This window comes from Marmota monax, unplaced genomic scaffold (assembly GCF_021218885.2).
Source record: "Marmota monax isolate L192 unplaced genomic scaffold, Marmota_monax_Labrador192_F-V1.1 WCK01_AAM20220418_F8-fsc00021, whole genome shotgun sequence".
Classification (NCBI taxonomy): Eukaryota; Metazoa; Chordata; class Mammalia; order Rodentia; family Sciuridae; genus Marmota; species Marmota monax.
The window spans coordinates 20,045,486-20,062,825 of NW_026695228.1; the positions used below are offsets into that span (position 1 = coordinate 20,045,486).

At 53.1% G+C, this 17,340-nt stretch overlaps 1 protein-coding gene across 1 annotated transcript; it reads left to right on the forward strand.

Annotated features, from left to right (window-relative positions):
* The first annotated feature begins 161 nt into the window (after positions 1-161).
* On the forward strand, positions 162-16,800 carry Cope (COPI coat complex subunit epsilon). The gene is made up of 10 exons (XM_046437113.2): positions 162-337; positions 6,717-6,779; positions 8,406-8,506; positions 9,838-9,990; positions 11,991-12,044; positions 12,938-13,019; positions 14,151-14,306; positions 15,230-15,298; positions 16,263-16,337; positions 16,587-16,800. Exons 1-10 carry the CDS (start codon positions 212-214, stop codon positions 16,632-16,634), a joined length of 927 nt encoding a protein of 308 aa, XP_046293069.1. The 5' UTR covers positions 162-211; the 3' UTR covers positions 16,635-16,800.
* Positions 16,801-17,340: the final 540 nt, after the last annotated feature.

The following is a 17,340-nucleotide window of genomic DNA, read 5'->3' on the forward strand; positions in this document are numbered from 1 at the left end:
TCCCGGAATCCCAGACTCTCTCAGGATCAAACGAAACTACAACTCCCGAGATGCCTGGCGAGAAGCGCTTGCGTCCCCCGCCCCCTTACTTCCGTTTAAGAGCCTTATATTATCTCATTCAATTGACACATTTCCCATGGTGCCCCATTGCGGGGCCCTGCTTCCGGCCGACGTGTCTCTCCGGAAGTGAGGCGGGTGAGAGGACCCCGATATGGCACCTCCGGTCCCCGGCCCGGCCTCCGGCGGCTCTGGAGAAGTGGACGAGTTGTTCGACGTGAAGAACGCCTTCTATATCGGCAGCTACCAGCAGTGTATCAACGAGGCACAGCGGGTGAAGGTGCGGACGTGCCGGGACGGGGGGACGCTAGAGGTGGAGGCTGCTTCCTGGTGGCCTGGAGCAGTCCCCTGTCTTGTTTCTAAAACCTTTTCCTGTTTTCACGGCATCTTTTCTCCATGCACCTTGCCAGAGAGCAGCGAGAAATAATCATTTTGGGTTTTGCCAACAAAACCCAAAGCAGTAACTTTGCGTGTTATTGCTCACTCCTAGAGCGCTCTCTTCGCCTTGAAGGCACCTGAGTAAGGGGGAGTTAACAGTCCTTCTGATTTGTCGAGCTATACCCTCACTACCCGTGAAGGAGCGAGTTTTGCTTATCTCACACTTGACGACACCAAATTCTCAGAGTGGGAAATGACTTTCCCGATGTTACTCTGCCCGACCAGCCTGGTTATTTCTCCCAAAGCTCTCTCAATTTTCATTCATTCCTCTTTGAGCATTTGCATGGATCAGGCACTGTATTCCTACTGGATTCAGAGGGAGGCAAAAAAGACAAAATTCCCAGCTCGATTGGAACGTAAGCCTAGCAATAGCAACAGAGACAGTGAACGATGGAATGGTTATGGAGAATGTTGGCAATGAGCGTGGGTGTTTGATGGCAAACCCAGCCAGAAAGGATTGTAACAAGAGAATGAGCAGCAGGGAATGTTTCTTGCAGGATCTTTCAAAGAGGGATGTGGATGTTACTGTCACTTTGAAGGTGAACTGTTGGAGAATGTGTAACTGCAGTGAACATAACATCACAGCCTAATGTTTTGACTGTAGTATGTCTGGTTGTATAGTTCAGTGGTAGAGTGCTTGTCTAGCATGTATGAGGCTCTGGGTTTCATCCCCAGCACAGAAAAAAAAAAAAATGGGGCTCTCGGGGGTATCTCAGTGCATGATTGCTATGTGTGAGGCCTTGAACTCAACCTCCAACATAAAAAATAAAAAAGATATAAGCCAGTGTAGCAGAAATGGAATGAATGAGGGGATAGACAGAGAATGGGGTGGACAGGGCCTTCAGGGCCCTGTAGGGGTTTGGATTCTGAGAGGTAAATGTCTTTACTAGTACATGCAAAAGGTTGGGAGGAGTTTGACACTGAAGTAGAGAAGACTGGATTTCTGTGTTCCCTGCCTCTGGCAATGTATCCAATTACCCTGAACATTGTCTGTATGATTGGGGATAAAACCTGGAAAAGGCCAAGCACAGTGGTACACACCTATAGCGCCATTCACTTGGGAGGCTGGGGCAGAAGGATTACTTGAGCCTAGGAGTTTCAGATCAGCCTGGGCAACACGTGAGACTCTGTCTCAAAAACAAAACAAACAAAAAACTTCACACTGACTTCAGGAAGCTGTTAGGGTTTGTTGAAGCAACATTTGCATGGTTGTATTTTATTTTGCCATAGTGACAAATTATAATCATCCCTCAGTATCCACAGGGGATTGTGGATTCAGGACACCTAGCCTCCACAGATACCAAAATTTTAGAATGCTCAAGTTCCTTTTATAAAATGGTGTAGTGCTTCCATAGAATCTATGCATATTCTCCTCTGACTTTCAATCATCTCTAGATGACCTACAATTGAAATTACATTGTAAATGCTATGGAAATAGTTGTTGTATTACTTAGGGAGTAATGAAAAGGGAAAAAAGTCTGTACATGGTTCATACAGGTGCAGTTTTTAAAAAATATTTTTGGTCTGCAGTTGGATAGCAGAAGTGACTGTGCCACAAATGCTGTTGAAGATAGAACATGTTTATTAATCTCACAGTTTGTGGGGGTCAGAAGACAACTAGGCTCTGACCAGGCTAAAATCAGGTTGTTGCCAGGGCTGTCTCCTTCCTGGAGATTCTGGGAAAGAATCCTCTTCCAATTCAAGCAGACGACCGCCTGTTGGCTAGGGGCCACCCTAAGCTCCTAGAAGCCTCTCTTCAGTCCTCAGCTTCTCATATGGCCCCTCCATCACAGCCATTCATGGGGCATTGAATCCTTTTAACTCAATCTCTTGGATTTCCCCTCCTGTTGTTCCTCCTCTGTTTTCTGTTATAGGATTGTGTGACTAGACTGGGCCCACCCAGATAACCTAGCATAGTCTTCTCATTTTAGGGTCTTTAACCTTAATCACATCTGCGAAGTCCCTTTTCCATATAATAGAAGCTATTCTTAGACTCAGGGACAGTGGGAGACTTCCTCCAATCACCCACAACTTGTGTGTGCCTCCCTTCTGGGTACTACCAACTAAGAAGAGCCAGACAGACCTAGGCTCAAGATTTCAACTCCAGGCACTGCAGCTCTCTGAGCCTCAGTTTCCCCTTCTGTCAAGTAGGAATGATGACACCTAGCTCAGTAGGGTTGTTGTGAGAGTGAGCATTATGCTCACATTTTGCCTTCCAACTTCTGCCAGAATTCTGTTCTGTTTGAATTTTCTTGTGTCAGAACACTGAAATTTTTTTTTAATATATTTTTGTTGTAAATGGACACAATACCTTTATTTATGTACTTATGTATTTATTTACGTGGTGTTGAGAATTGAACCCAGGGCCTCACACATGCTAGGTAGGTTCTCTATCACCGAGCCACAACTCCAGCTCAGAACCCTGAAACTTCTGAGAACCAGTGTGATCTGCTTTATGTAGACAGTGACTGTAGATGTAGACAGATACCAGACTGGTGGACACTCTGGCTGAACCCAAGACCTATGCCCTCTCCTTAGCAGTGTGGTCACCAAACAGATATTCTCCCTGATCCATCCAGATGAATGGGAGTATTCTCCCCTTCAAGCCATTTGATGTGATTTCATTCTGGTCCACAAGCCACCTCAACTCTGTCAGATGTGTCCTGAGTTGAACCATGTTCCCCCAAAGATATGTCTACCTGCAACACATAAATGTGGCTTATTTGAAAAAAGGGTCCTTGAGGATGTAATTACTTGAAGCGATCCCTAGGTGAGATCCTCCAGGATTTAGGATGGAACCTAATTCCAATACCAAGTGGCCTCCTATAAGAAAAAAGGGAAATTAGAGACAGAAAAGACTGAGACAGAGATTGGCGCAACACAGCCACAAGCCAAGGACTGTCACAAGCCACCAGAAGTAAGGTGGGGGGGAGGGGGGTGGGAGAGCAAAGGATTTTCCTCTAGAGCGCCACCTTGTGACTACTTGGTTTTAGACTTCTAGCCTCCAGAACTGTAAGAGAATAAATTGTTATTGTTTTAAGCCACCCAGACACCAGACAGTGGCCCCAGCAATCTCAAGTAGGCCAGTAGGCCACTTAAGGTGACCCCAGGTAGAATACCTGTTAAGTCTTTGCCCTCTTGTTGATTGTAGCACTTATCACCTTTCATGATATTTCCCCATCTGTCAGTCATTTATCAAGTGTCCACAAGATGGCAGGCACCACCTAGGTACACACAAACCAACCTTGGAGTTCCTGGTCTACTGTGTTCAGGTGACTCAGGGCCACACAGACAGTGAAAGGGGACACCATCCCTTGAGATTTCTGGCTGCAGAGCCCCCACCCTATCACGAGCCTCCCCACACAGCACCCTGATCCCTCCACCCTGGCTGCACCTCTGAGCCATGTGGGAGGGGCCAAGGTGAGCCACCCCAGGGGCAGAGTTGTCCTTGGTGGACAGGGACCTCCTGACTTTGTAGGTTTCTAAGCTCCCAGCTGACTAATGAGAAGTTGGGGTTGATGATCAGAGGGCTGACCTGATGGGATGCCTCAGAGTCCCCGGTGCTCCTGAGCCAGGCTGTCTGAGCCCTCCCGGGGGGTCTCAGTCAGTGGGTGAGAATGGGCCTGAGACTGCTCTTCTGTCTCACTCCTGGTCCTGCTGCTGCCAAGTACAGGGACTGGACTCAGACCCTCCTGTGCCCCCTCAGGCAAGCCTCCTGACAACTCAGCCTCAGGTGTTAGCACTCCAGTTTACTGGGAGGGCCTGCCTCAAGGGGGGACTGCAGCCTCAGGGTGTCATGGTTGCTCAGCTTGGGTTTCAGGCAAGCCCCCAGTGCAGGTTCACCAGTTCCTAGAACATTTCTACCTGACAGGCCTTGGGGCAGGGGGTTTGTCTGACCACATCACTCACCCTGTGCCTTTGCAGGAAGAGCACTAGGTCTGCAGTCTGTTTTTAGCAGAGCCTCTCTAGTTCACACCCCAAACCGAAGGTTCCCAGAGGTAGCTTCAGACAGAGCAGATGCTTGCAGGTGACAGTCTGCTGGGTGGCAGACTGCCAGGTATGGTGGTGAGCCTGGACTGCCTTGGGTTGGTAGCTAGGACTGTGCTTGTATGACTGGCCATTTCCCTCAGGTGCAGGGGTGAGTGGCACCATGGACTTGCCCCTGTAAAGCATAAGCCCTGGCTCACTGGTAGCCCCAGGTGAGAGGTACCCAAGAAGCACTTGTTCAGAAAGGCCATCCTGTTTCCATGTATCTTGGGATCTCCTTGACCATTTGCAACATGGGCTCTGCCCAAGTTCCAATGACTGGCTTTCCTTTCCTTGCTCTGGCTGGCCCGGCCCCACCCATTGGTTTGGATCCCCCAGGTAACGGGCAGGTGAATGAATCTCTTACAGGGAACAGGCCAGAGTTGGCTCCCGCTCCTCTGCAGCAAATGATCGTGTCTGTGCCTGTCCATCTGCCACATTCCTTTTACCTGATGTATCATATTTCCACAATAGGGACTCATTGGGATTTATTTAATTATACCTCTGTTGCAGGGCATTTAGGTCACGTCAGGCTTCATGCTGGGGTGGGCGTGTCAGCAAACATCTTGCCCTGACCTCACTTCATTCAAAGCTGACTCCTTTCTGCTCTCACTTTCCCACCTCAGAGAGATGCAGGCTTCACCTCCAGTTTCCATGGGATCAATGAAACATGAATGTTGAGGAAGATTATGAAGGTTCCAGAACTACCCCAATCCTTTGGTTCTAGAAGCTTGATCACTCATGGTCCTGAGTCTGCATATCTCTTCCTATTCCCACGCTAATGACTGTGAGGTCTTCTTGGGAGCCTTCATGGTTCTGCAGGGCTGGTGGCACACTACCTGTTTTGCACATGGGGGAAGCTGAGGCCAAAGGATGGCCTCTGATCTTGGATTATCCCATCTCATAGTGTCACACCATGTCTTCATGTCGAAGCTACTAAGAGCTGATGTTTATCTCTTGTTTCTTACTGAAGTTGGTTTGTCCCCAGGCTGGTTGTCCTTGGTAGTGTCCGCTTCTGAGGGTCATTTGAGAGCTACTTATTTAGTAGACTCCACATTCTAAATTATGGTTAGTTGTCTAGCCTGGCCACTAGGGCCTCAGCAGAAGTTGCTAGGATTCTCGGTGACACCGACCCGAGTCTGACAGGGTCAGGGTTCCACTGTCCTGCAACAAGGACACAGTTGCTGTCCACATGCCTCCCTCAGGCAGGGGAGAAGGAAGAGGGCCAGGGAGCTTAGAATCTGTGGTTCTTGGGTTCTTGGCTTCAGGAGGACAGAGCAGTCCTGGCATTCCCCCACCGATGGGGTGCCAGGTCCTTGTCCCTGTGTTCTGACAGCTGACAGACCAGCTCACAGTGTAGTTCCCAGGCCCCCTGGTTTGCAGGCTGTTTGTAGGCTTGGTAACTTCAGGACCAAGATCTGCTTTCACTGCACTTACTTCTCCCAGCCCCCAGGTGGCCTGTGCCAGTGTCCCCAAGTCATGGGCTGAGCTGCTCTATGCCCTCCTGCTCCAGGCACTACAGGGCTTTCCAGGAAATCAGCCAGCACTCAGGAGCCCCATCCACAATTATTCTCTTGAAAAAGGATCCCCTGCCTCCCTGCCTGACCGGGCTCATGGGGCTTCCTCATGGTCCTGAAATGCATGTTGCCAGAGTCACCTCACACCCTGTTCCTGACTGCATGCCGTGGCTGAGCTGAGGCACGTGGTCTGTGCTCCCCAGGGTCTTGCTGGCCAGTGGAGGCAGATCCCTGCACTGGGCATCCAAGCCAAGCCCTCTTAGAAAAATCTTCTCACTGGGGACAGGGTAGGTCATCTAAGTGTAGCAGATATGTTTATTGTTTTTAAGAAATGTCTTCAAATAAAGTAGAACAGGAACAAGGCAGTAAGAGGTCAGAAGTATGGTCTCTGCCTTGGTTCCCTGTTGTGTGTTTAGAATAGGGACTGCTCTTGTGTTCAACAAGGGTGACAGTCAAGCCTCCTTTCTAAGGTGGTATTGAGATGGAACAAGATCAAGCACTCTCCACCCTGCATGACACTGTAGGTCACAGGCAACTGAGGTCCAAGGCTGGGACTCAAACCTTGGACCCTTCTGTGGCGGCTGCCCACTCCTACCTCAAGGGCCCATCAGTCCCGTGACCTGTGCAGGCTGTTCTGTGCCTTGACCTCTTTGTCTTGACCTGCCTCTGTTCCTACAGCTGACAAATCCAGAGAGGGATGTGGAAAGGGATGTCTTCCTGTACAGAGCATACCTTGCTCAGGTGAGTATGGGCCCAGGACTGGGACATGAGCTTTGGGACAGGATAGTAACCCACAGAGTGCCAGGGCAGGGGTTTGGGCAGGAAGGTGCCCGAGGTGGTAGGACGGGTAGGCATAGCAGAGATGCAGCCTGCAGGGCCCCCCAGCCAGTCATTGTGCCTCCATTATACACCTGTGTAACCGAGGCCCTGGACAGCCAGGTCAGGGCACCTATGTCGCCATTAATAGACATTTTCCTCCAAAATATAATTAATAGGTTCTATTTTTTTATTACAGTTTTAGGTTTATAAAATAACTGAGCAAATTGTAGTTATATAGTTCTATATGTTCCTTCTCCTTCTCTCTCTCTCTCTCTTTCTCTCTCTCCCTTTTCCTTGGAAGTACTAGGGATTGCTATCCCAGCCCCCCCCCTTTTTTTTCCATTTTGAGATGGGGCTCTCACTAAGTTGCTGAGGCTGGCCTTGAACTTTAGAGGCAGGCTCCTACCTCAGCCTCCTGAATAGGGGTATTATAGGCATGGGCCACCATGCCTGGTCACATTTTTTTTTTTTTTTTAATTTTATTTCTTACAGTGCTGGGAATTGAGCCCAAGATCTCATGCATGCTAGGCAAGTGCTCAACCACTGAGCCACACTCCTAGCCCTGTGGGTGTGTTTGTTGGTACACTAATTTGGCACATTATTAATTGGAGTTATTACCCAGAGTCCACAGTTGACACCAGGCACTAGGCTTTTTAAATGCAGGGTACCCTGATAATACAATAGCCATGTATTCTCATGTTCAGAAAATAATCCTAGCTGGGCATGGTGGCAGCAACAACTCAGGAGCCTGAAGCAGGAGGGTCACTTTACCCCAGGAGTTTAGGGCTAGACTGGGCCACATAGTGAGACCCTGTCTTAAAGAGAAAAAATAAATAAATAGCAGCTGGATACAGGGACACACCCTGTAATCCTAGCTACTCAGGAGACCAAGGCAAGAGGATTACGAGTTCAAGGCCAGCCTGGGCAATTTAGCAAGATCATGTCTCAAAATGAAAAATAGAAAGGGCTGGAGGTGTAGCTCATCTTAGAGTACGCTGGGTGCAATCGCCAGTACTAGGGGAAAAAAAAGTAGCACATGGGTGTATAAAATGGAAATCATCTGGAAGGGAACGCAGTGAGGGGCAGGTCTTCTGACTCCATGAGTGACCACCAGCATCCGTCGGTGTCAGCAGGAAGACCTGCCTGAGGTGGGCTGGGTGGGATGCATTGCTTTATAGAAGCACATGCCCAGGCCTAGTCCCTCCCTGGTGCTGCCTTGCCCCAGGTGACATGCCCACTTCCATATGTCTTCTCATCAATAGGGGTGGACAGCTGGGAAGGGAAAGTGGCCTTTCAGAGTCTCCAGCTAGAACAGTGGGCAGCATGGGTAACAGATGAGGGCATATCTAACTGCCCACTGCCTGTGACAGGTGACACCTTACTGGCTTCTGTAGTGCACTCTGGAGAGAGTGGCAAAAGGCGGGCAGGGTAAAGGCTTCCTGTCTGGAGGCACCACCAGGACAACGCTTGGAGCTGGGCTGAGGACATAGGAATCCTTAATGGTGGGCAGGTAGAGCTGACACAACTGACCAATTGTTTTAACTACAGAGGAAGTATGGCGTGGTACTGGATGAGATCAAGCCCTCCTCAGCCCCTGAGCTCCAGGCTGTGCGCATGTTTGCTGAATACCTTGCCAGTGAGAGCAGCAGGTGAGGCCCAAACACGCTGGGGGCCCTGGGCCTTGGGATCTCTCCAAGAGATCCCTCTGGTGTCCCTCTAACAGGGTATCCCTCCTTCTCGCCCCCTCACCTCCTGATGCCTCAGTTTCTCTCACTTGCATGATAAGGGGGTAGCAAGGGACACTGCTGCAAAGGACCTTTGGCGGGGGCTAGGGATGTCACTCAGTGTAAAGCACGTGCTTAGTATGCACGACGCCCTGGGTTCCATCCCCAGCATCATAAAAGGCGGGGCTGGGAGTTGGAGATTGCAGAAATCATATGTGTGTCTCAGGGCTGTGAGGCACTCTCTGAACCCACAGCTAAAAATGACAGTTAATGGCCAGGCATGGTGGTGCACACCTGTAAACCCACCAACGCAGGAGGCTGAGGCTGGAGGATTGTGAGTTCCAAGCCAGTCTCAGCAAAAGGGAGGCACTAAGCAACTCAGTGAGACCCTGCCTCTAAATTTTTTAAAAAATATTTATTTATTTATGTATCTTTAGCTTTAGGTGGATACATTAGTTTGTTTTTATGTGGTGCCGAGAATTGAACCCAGTGCCTCATGCGTGCTAGGCGAGCACTCTACCACTGAGCCACTACCCCAGCCCCTGCCTCTAAATTGAAAAATGCAAAATAGGCTGGAGATTTGTCTCAGTGGTCTAGTGCCCCTCAGTTCAATCCTTGGTACCAAAAAAAAACAGTTATTGTCCAGCCCTTGGCATTGCCAAGAGCACCTGCCCTGAGACCACAGGGGCAGTAGGGAATTGGGAGCTTCTGTCTTGTCTTCTGATCTGGCTGTCTTCCAAAGCACAGGAAGAGGGCACCCACCTGCCCAGCCAGAGACCAGACCCGCCTGTTCAGCACAGCCTAGCAGGTCTCAGGCAGTTCCTGAGCCCAGGGTGGCGGGGACATCACAACTCCTAGCACTGAGGACCAGGGGAGCTTGGGAGCCTGACGGTTCCTTCTGCTACTTTCTGGGCAGAGCTGGACTGTCCCTCTCCCATTCCACAGCCTCCCCGCACTAGTCCCACTGCTTACAGCCTCAGTTTCCCATCTGTCTGAAGGTCGAGAAGTGCTTTATGGGAAGATAACAAGGTTGGCGCACAGGTGTCAAGTGCCTGTGCCCACTGGGGCATGTCGGGGCTGCTTGGTGCTCTAGAGACAGCTGGGGCCATTCTGCCACCTGCTGCTGTGCACCTCTAGGGCCCTGGCTCACCTTTCCTGGGCCTGTCTGTACCTGTTAAATGGCAGCACTCAGGGTCATGCCAGGTGTGAAGGTACTGCTTGCCTGGCCTTGGGCCCTGAGCAGCCTTGTCTTGCAGGGACTCTATTGTGGCTGAGCTGGACCGGGAGATGAGCAGGAGTGTGGACGTGACCAATACCACCTTCCTGCTGATGGCTGCCTCAGTGTACTTCCATGACCAGAACCCAGATGCAGCCCTGCGCACCCTGCACCAGGGGGACAGCCTGGAATGGTGAGCTGCTGCTGTGCCCCAGGGGACTTTTGTCTTTTTCTTTCTTCCTTTGTGGGTTTGTTTCTCTGTCTCTCTCTTTCTTTCTTTTTTTGAGGCAGTGTCTTCCTGTGTTGCCTGGGCTGGCCTTGAACTCCTAGGTTCAAGAGTACCACCTCAGCCTCCCAAGTAGCTGGGACTCTAGCTATGCGCCATCATGCTCAGCCAAGGGGACCAAGTCTGTTTTCTGCTGCTGTAACAGAACACCACAGACCTGGGAATTTATGGAGAGTGGAGTCATATTTGGCTGATGGTTCCAGAGGCTAGGAAGTCTAAGAATATGACTTGAGCATCTGGCAAAGGCCTTTGTGCTGTGACATAATGTGGTGGAAGGGGAAGGTGAGAGAGGATGGTGGGTAACATCCTATTGTTAGGACACAGCAGCGATAGTTCACCCACTACTGTGATCAGCCATTCTTCAGGGCCGAGCTATTGACACCTAATCGCTTCTTAAGGGTTCCACCTCTCAAGACTGTCACAGTGGCAAATAAGTTTTGGCATGAGCTTGAGAGGGGACATTCAAGCCATAGCAGGATGGCACAGGGGCACTGAGTGACCCTCTACAACTCCAGGCGGCATAGGGCCCCACTGGCTACTGTTGTGGGAAAAGTGACTGGGGCGGCTCAGCACAGCAGTCCCTGGCCTCCCGTCAGCCTGCAGCTCCCATTCTCGGGCCAGGAGACATTTTCATCTGCATGGCTGACCTGGCACTCCAAGGACACAGCGCTGGAGGCTGAAAACCTTCTGTTCCCAAGGGCAGAGCAGAAAGCACCTTTGTCTCTCCTCTCGGCTTCTGTCCCTCCACCCCCATGCAGCCTTCGACTCTGTCCTGGGCCCTGATCCAGGTCTCTTATGCCATTCTGGCCCCACAGACTGGCCAGCCAGCCTTCCTTCAGCACGCTCTGGGCTGGGGCCACTCTCTGCCCCAGGGGGCCTTTCTGGGCCTGCATTGTATCCAGGTCATGGTCATCCCTCCCAATGAGCAGAGCTGTCTTATCTCTTCACAGCACCTTGCTTCCCTCCGTTGATCAGTCGTGGCTGGCTGTGTCTACTCACGTCACATCACTGTCCAGCAAGGGGCTGGGGGTATGGGTACAGCTCAGTGGTAGGGCACTTGCCAAGCATGCGCAGAGCCCTGGGTTCCATCCCGGCACCAAAAAGGAAAGGAAAAAAGAAAGAAATAGGGCTAGGGATAGTGGCAACTTGGGAGGCTAAGGCAGGAAGACAGCAAGTTCAAGGCCAGCCTGGCCTCTTCAGTAAGATTTGTCTTGAAGTAAAGAATAAAAAGGGTTGAGATAGAGCTCTCAGAGGTAGAGCAACCTTGGTTCAACCCTCAGTACTGGGGGAAGTGAAAGAAGGAAATAGAAAGGAAAGAAGGGAAGAAACAGGAATGGAACGGGGGACTGATGAGTGACCTGTCATCTGCTGGTCTGGTGCTGGCTCCTGTCAGGTGGGAAAACACAGGGACAGGCAGCCACATGAGTAACTGCTGGTCTAAGCTGGCGGGGGTGGGGCTGAGAGGGAAACTGGGCAGAGGGGAACAGAGGGCTTAAGGGGTGTGTGGGGTGTGGGGTTCAGATGCCTCCTTAGAAACAGGAGTGGGCATGTGTCCCTCCGCTGCGGGGCCTCATCCTGGGCCACAGTGCTGGGTGGTGTCAGGAAGCCTGGAGCAGGTGTTCCACCCATGGGCCTGAACAGTGCAGCTCCATCTACAGGGGGACAGCAAGAGGGCCATGCGCCTGGAGCTTCTCCCTGCAGACCTTGTGGGACATCCTGGCCTGAGCAAGCTTGGCAGTGAAGTGGAAGAGCCAGGGTGTCCCCCTTTGCAAGATGGGGCTGGTGGACCAAGATCTTTTAGAGGAAATAGGAATGTTCTAGAAGGTGGTGCCACATGGAGTGAGCCCCTGGTGGGGGTCTGCAGTGCTTCTGGGGCTGTCTGCTGACCCCACCTGCCCTGTCCACAGCATGGCCATGACAGTACAGATTCTGCTGAAGCTGGACCGCCTGGACCTTGCCCGGTGAGTCCCCTACCTGTTTGACTGGTCTCATGGCCACAGCTCAGCCATGTACCAGAGCCTCTGTTACTCAATTGTTTCTGGTTGTTTTTTCCGTTGCACTGAAGCAACCTGCCATCCTTTATCCAACACTTCCCTGCAGTCATTGCCAGAAACACGGGCATTACTTACTGCCCATGTCTGTTTCCCTCTGGGCGGTTGGTGGTGGGGCCTGACCTTCAGGGTAGGGGTGGGCTTTGTGGAGAGAGTAGAGGAGGCTGAGCCACGGTGCCCGCTTGCATAGCCCCTCTGGGTCCTCTCCTCACTCAGATCCTGGAAGCAGCAGAGTCAGAGGCTGTGGGGAGCGTTTAGGGCCCCCCCCCTTGCTACATTTTGCAAGGCTCTTGCTTAAGAATTGTCCTCAGGGGCCTATAGCTCGATGGCAGAGCGTTTGCCTTGCATGCATGAGGCACTGGGTTCGATCCTCAGCACCACATAAAAATAAAGGCATTCTGTCCATCTACAACTACAAAAAAATTTTTAAAAAAAGTTTTCAGGTTTCAGGCGTGGTTCAGTGGGAGAGCACTTGCCTGGCATGTGCATGGTCTGGATTTCATCCCCAGCACTAAAAGAGAAAAGGAAAGAAAACTTGTTGTCACTCTGCCTCTGTCACCGCTTCCTGAGCTCTGTCCCCCAGGGAGAGGGAGTGCATCTCCTGAGCCCTTCCTCCTGCGGGCACTCTTAAGGGGCAGCAGGCAGGGCCTAGCCTGCCCTTCTGGGCATGTCGTGAGGCAGGAACTGTTGAGGGACAGTGGGCTGTTGGTGCTCAGGCTCTGGGGACCCGTGAACAGGAATAAGGGGGAGCACCAGGTGGGCGTCTTGGCACTCAGTGCCCTCTGTCCTCCCCCTGCCCCTAGGAAGGAGCTGAAGAGAATGCAGGACCTGGATGAGGATGCCACCCTCACCCAGCTGGCTACTGCCTGGGTCAACCTGGCTGTGGTGAGCCTCTTGACCTTGCAGAGTCTCGGGGGGGGGGTGGTGGAGATTGACGCCCTGCTTCTGCCTGCTGCCACGGGGACCTCACTCCTATGGACTCATCCGCTCCTGGCTCATGTCCTATCTCGACCCCATCCCAGGTCTCCTGAATCCAAGCCATGGGGACAGAGCCAGAATGAATAGAGGGACTGGGGGTCCAGAACCACAGGCAGCTTCACAACTGTCCTCTTCCCAGGTCCCCTTAGGGTTTGTGGGGCTCACTCAGCTTTGTTGGTCAGACTCCTGGAACCGGGCTGGACAGGGTCTTAGTGAGGCAGTGTTCCCACCAAAGCTATGGAGGTGTCCTCAGCCCGGAGCTACCCGCTGCCCCACCCTCCTGGCAACAGCACCTTTTCTGGAACTTGGCTTCCTTTCTGAGTCACTCTTTTGTCTGGGCCTTCCGAGTGTACCCGCTGCCTCTGCTTCTCTGGGGACCAAAGCTCCATGCCCAGGGACTTCTAATGTCCATCCAGTTGAGTGTACAAACTCCAACACAGCTTTCTGATAGTTTTGTTTATTTTGAGTTTTTTATTATCTTTTGACATGGGCTTTCACTGTATTGCCCAGGCTGACCTTGAACTCCTGGGCTCCAGAGATGCTTCTGCCTCAGCCTCCAGGTAGCTGGCACTGCAAGCACCATTGCCATGCTCAGCTTAGATGTGCATTCTTTTCACAGCTCACCTTGGTCTCAGGCCCTCCTTGCAAGTGTCACACTGTATTGTTAGCAAGGGGACAGGTCAAGGCTGCTGGCCATAAAGCAGATATTACCTCTGATGTGCCCTGACCTAGTGGTCCCAGCACAGTCCCAGGTGCTGCCTCCCCATGCACTGAATCCCCTGGAAGCCTCATTCCCCCCTCTGTAAACTGAGTGCTCAGGGAGCCAGGTGTCACGTGAGGCATGGTGTGACCAGTGCCCCAGATCTTGTCAGCAGGCTCCTGGCCACACAGGGTCTCTGCCAGGAGGGGATGGCAGGGCCATGAGCCAACCTTGCCACATTTGTCTCTGCAAAATGCCACAGTCTGGGCTATGTGGGGAGTAGACAGGGGCCAGGTTGGGCAGCAGGGTGACAGGCAGTGATGTCATTGTACCCTCAGGGTGGCGAGAAGCTACAGGATGCCTACTACATCTTCCAGGAACTAGCAGACAAGTGCTCGTCCACCCTGCTTCTGCTCAATGGACAGGCGGCCTGCCACATGGCCCAGGGCCGGTGGGAGGCTGCCGAGGGCGTACTGCAGGAGGCACTGGACAAGGTAGGCACTCTTCCAGGAGGAACTGAATTGGGCATGGCAGTGACCTTCACTTGTGGCCCCACGAGTATTCTGATGCCCATCAGCTGCCTAAGACCTAAATCAGGGGATTGCAAATGAAAATCCCAGTTCAGGCTTCTCTTGAAAATAGGAGGATCCAGGCAGCTTGGGCCGTAGTTGGCCTGAGCTGAGCAGACACATGCTGTCCTCGGTGTCACCTCAGCTCCCTGATTTGGAGCTTTCAGGTGCGACTCCTCATCTGATTCTGACCTGGAATTGAGGAGCTGCCCACCAGCAGTGATCCGGAGAAGAGTGGGCAGGTGGGAGGTGTCCCTGGGCCTGCCCTTGTCTGAAAGGAGGGAGTGCTGCCTGCCCCGTGGCTGCAGAGTCTCCTGGAGGCCTTCTGTTGTTATAGTCAGCAAGGGCGTCGGGTGAGTTTGTTACTGGGGAGCATCTTCAGCTGATGGAGACAAACACTGATAGGAGCCTTGCTCCCCATTCTGTTCTGTGAGTGGCTGTTTTCATCATTTGCAGAGTGGAAACAGGCTGTGGGGCCTGGCCTTGGTGACTTTGAGATTGGTGTGGTTAATGTGCCCCTCTGGACAATCAGGGCCACTATGTCCCAGGCTGGCCTCCACATGAGAAAACTCTGAAATCTGGAGAAGACCTAGCTGGCATGGGGTGTCAGGAAGGCATAGGCCACCAGCCCCTGGCACTGTGTCATCCCTGAGGTCCCACCTTATAGAATGATGGGAGGGGGACTTTGGACTAGCAACTGGCCCCACCTTTTAGGAATAAACTTGTGTGGGTCAGTGCCCACTCCTGAGCAGTGGAGGGCATTATCCCACCTGAGATAGGGGGCGAGTAGACAAGCTCAGGGTGTCCTGGAGTTGCTGACCTTTCCTACCCCACATCTGTTTTTCCAGGACAGTGGCCATCCAGAGACACTGGTCAACCTCATTGTCCTGTCACAACACCTGGGCAAGCCCCCTGAGGTAGGCCCCCCTTCACCTCCTCACCAGCCCAGCCCACAGCCAGGTGCAGGGGTCCCAATCCCTGCGGAGCTGATCCAGGGTGTGGTTAGGGGCTCAAGTCAGCCTGAGGTTAGGGCAGAAACCCGCTGTCCACCAAAAGGCCCCAGGATCAGTGGTGTGTGTGTCCTCTGGGCAAGATGGTGGGCCAGTGGATCCTTAGGGTCCACTAGATGGGTGGACTCAGGGCTGCCGGAGTGGGGCTGACTGGACTGGGACCCCAGCTGGTGCCCCTTCAGGGTGAGTGTGGGCACAGGACAGAGAAGACCCAGGAGGGTGACTATTGAGCCCACCTCACTTGAGGCGAAAAGTGAGGCCATGCGATGATCATTCACTGGTGCCTGAGAAAGGCTCCTCAGGCAGGAGCAGGGCATAGGTGGTGTGGGGAGAGAGAGTCCCGAGATGCTCTGGACCCCAGTCTCAGGGAGACAAGGACACTCCCCAGCCCCGGGCAGTTGGGTGGAGGCTGGGCTGAGGCTGAGAGCAGGCTCTGCTTGAGGTCCAGGTTCTAGTCCCCAGGCCTCTGGTGAGCCTTGGTACAAAGTATGCCCAGAACAAGTTCACCCCCCCTCAGACGGCCATCTCCCTCATGTCTCTGTCCCATCCCTCCTGGCATGGCCTGGCCACTGTCCTCCTAGGGCCTTTTCTGGCCCGCTGCCCTGAACCCTGTGGTGCAACCAACCCCGTGCAGAGCGGCTCCGTGCCAGGCACTGTTCCAGGGTGTTCTCTACTCCCTGCCTGAGGCTCCTCCGTCATCAGCCCAATCCAGGATGGGGTGAGGAGCCCCCAGGGAGATGGAGGAACACGGGGCAGGAGCAGCCCACTCCTTTCTGGGGTGGGGGGGACCCCGCCCCACCCTCTCTACCCTTAGGTCAAAGCTGCCTTGGGATCCCCATTTTTGGCTAATCTTGCCCCACTTCCCCCTCAGGTGACCAATCGATACTTGTCACAGCTGAAGGATGCCCACAGGTCTCACCCCTTCATCAGGGAGTATCAGGCCAAGGTGAGCAGAGGCCTGTCCTAGGCTCCCAGCCTAGCTGGGCCGGCTGGCCTCATGTGTGCCTGCGTGGGCTCTCGCAGGTTCCCTCCCCGCCATTCCCTCCCCCTCCTCCCCTTCCTCCCCCTCCTCTCTCCCCTCCCCCTCCTTCCCCTCTCCCCCTCCTCCCTCTCCTCCTTCTCCTCCTCCTCTCCTCCTCTCCACCCTCCCTCTCCTCCCACCTTGATGCAGCCCCTTCTTTCCTTCCTGTTGAAGGAGAATGACTTTGACCGCCTGGTGCTGCAATACGCTCCCAGTGCCTGAGTACAGTCCCAGACTCAAGTCCTGGACATGGAAACAGCAATACCAGGGACCCTACTGCCCGCCAGCTGGCACCTGCTCCCCACTCATCCCGTCCTTGGGCTGGAGGTCTGGCCCCTGCATCCCTTATCTGCCAATAAATGTCTTTACTCTGGGGTGTCCCCACCCAGTGCAGTGCTCTGGTCACTTTGGTGGGAGAGGGTAGGAACCAAGGGTCGGAAGGTAGGGTCCCGGGCCTCTGTCAACCGCTCTGCAAATGGAAGTGTCTGCGTGGAGTCCATCGCCCCACTGCTTACATGCCACAGGTCCCGCACTCCTGAGCTGCAGTTTGTGGAGCCCAGTCCCTCCCTGCGGCCCTCATGCCACAGCCTCAGTTGGTATTCAGGGGAACAGACACAGGTCCATCATGCAGTTGTCATGGAGGGTGTTGAGATTCAAACCCAGGATCGTCTGTCGGTCCGGAGGTGCGGGCAGGAGCAAGCCCAAAGCACCCAGGCCTCTGCCCAGCAAAGCAGGGAGGATCCCAGGCCTCTGTTCCTCACCATTGTCCTGTGCTGAATTGAGACTTGGCAGTGGTCGGGGCCCTTGGGCCCTGGGACACCATAGTGGGCAGGTACCAAGATTCTGCCCCTCCCAGACAGAAATTTGTAGAGAGCCAGACACTAAAGGGGAGGTGGGTGGCAGGGCTGGGGGTGGGAGAGAGGAATGG

Excerpts from the sequence above, each read along its gene's own strand:
- Cope (XM_046437113.2), top strand. The coding sequence starts at position 212 with ATGGCACCTCCGGTCCCCGGCCCGGCCTCCGGCGGCTCTGGAGAAGTG. Across the intron at positions 14,307-15,229 it reads TGCAGGAGGCACTGGACAAG|GACAGTGGCCATCCAGAGAC; the intron begins GTAGGCACTCTT and ends CTGTTTTTCCAG. Across the intron at positions 16,338-16,586 it reads TCAGGGAGTATCAGGCCAAG|GAGAATGACTTTGACCGCCT; the intron begins GTGAGCAGAGGC and ends TTCCTGTTGAAG.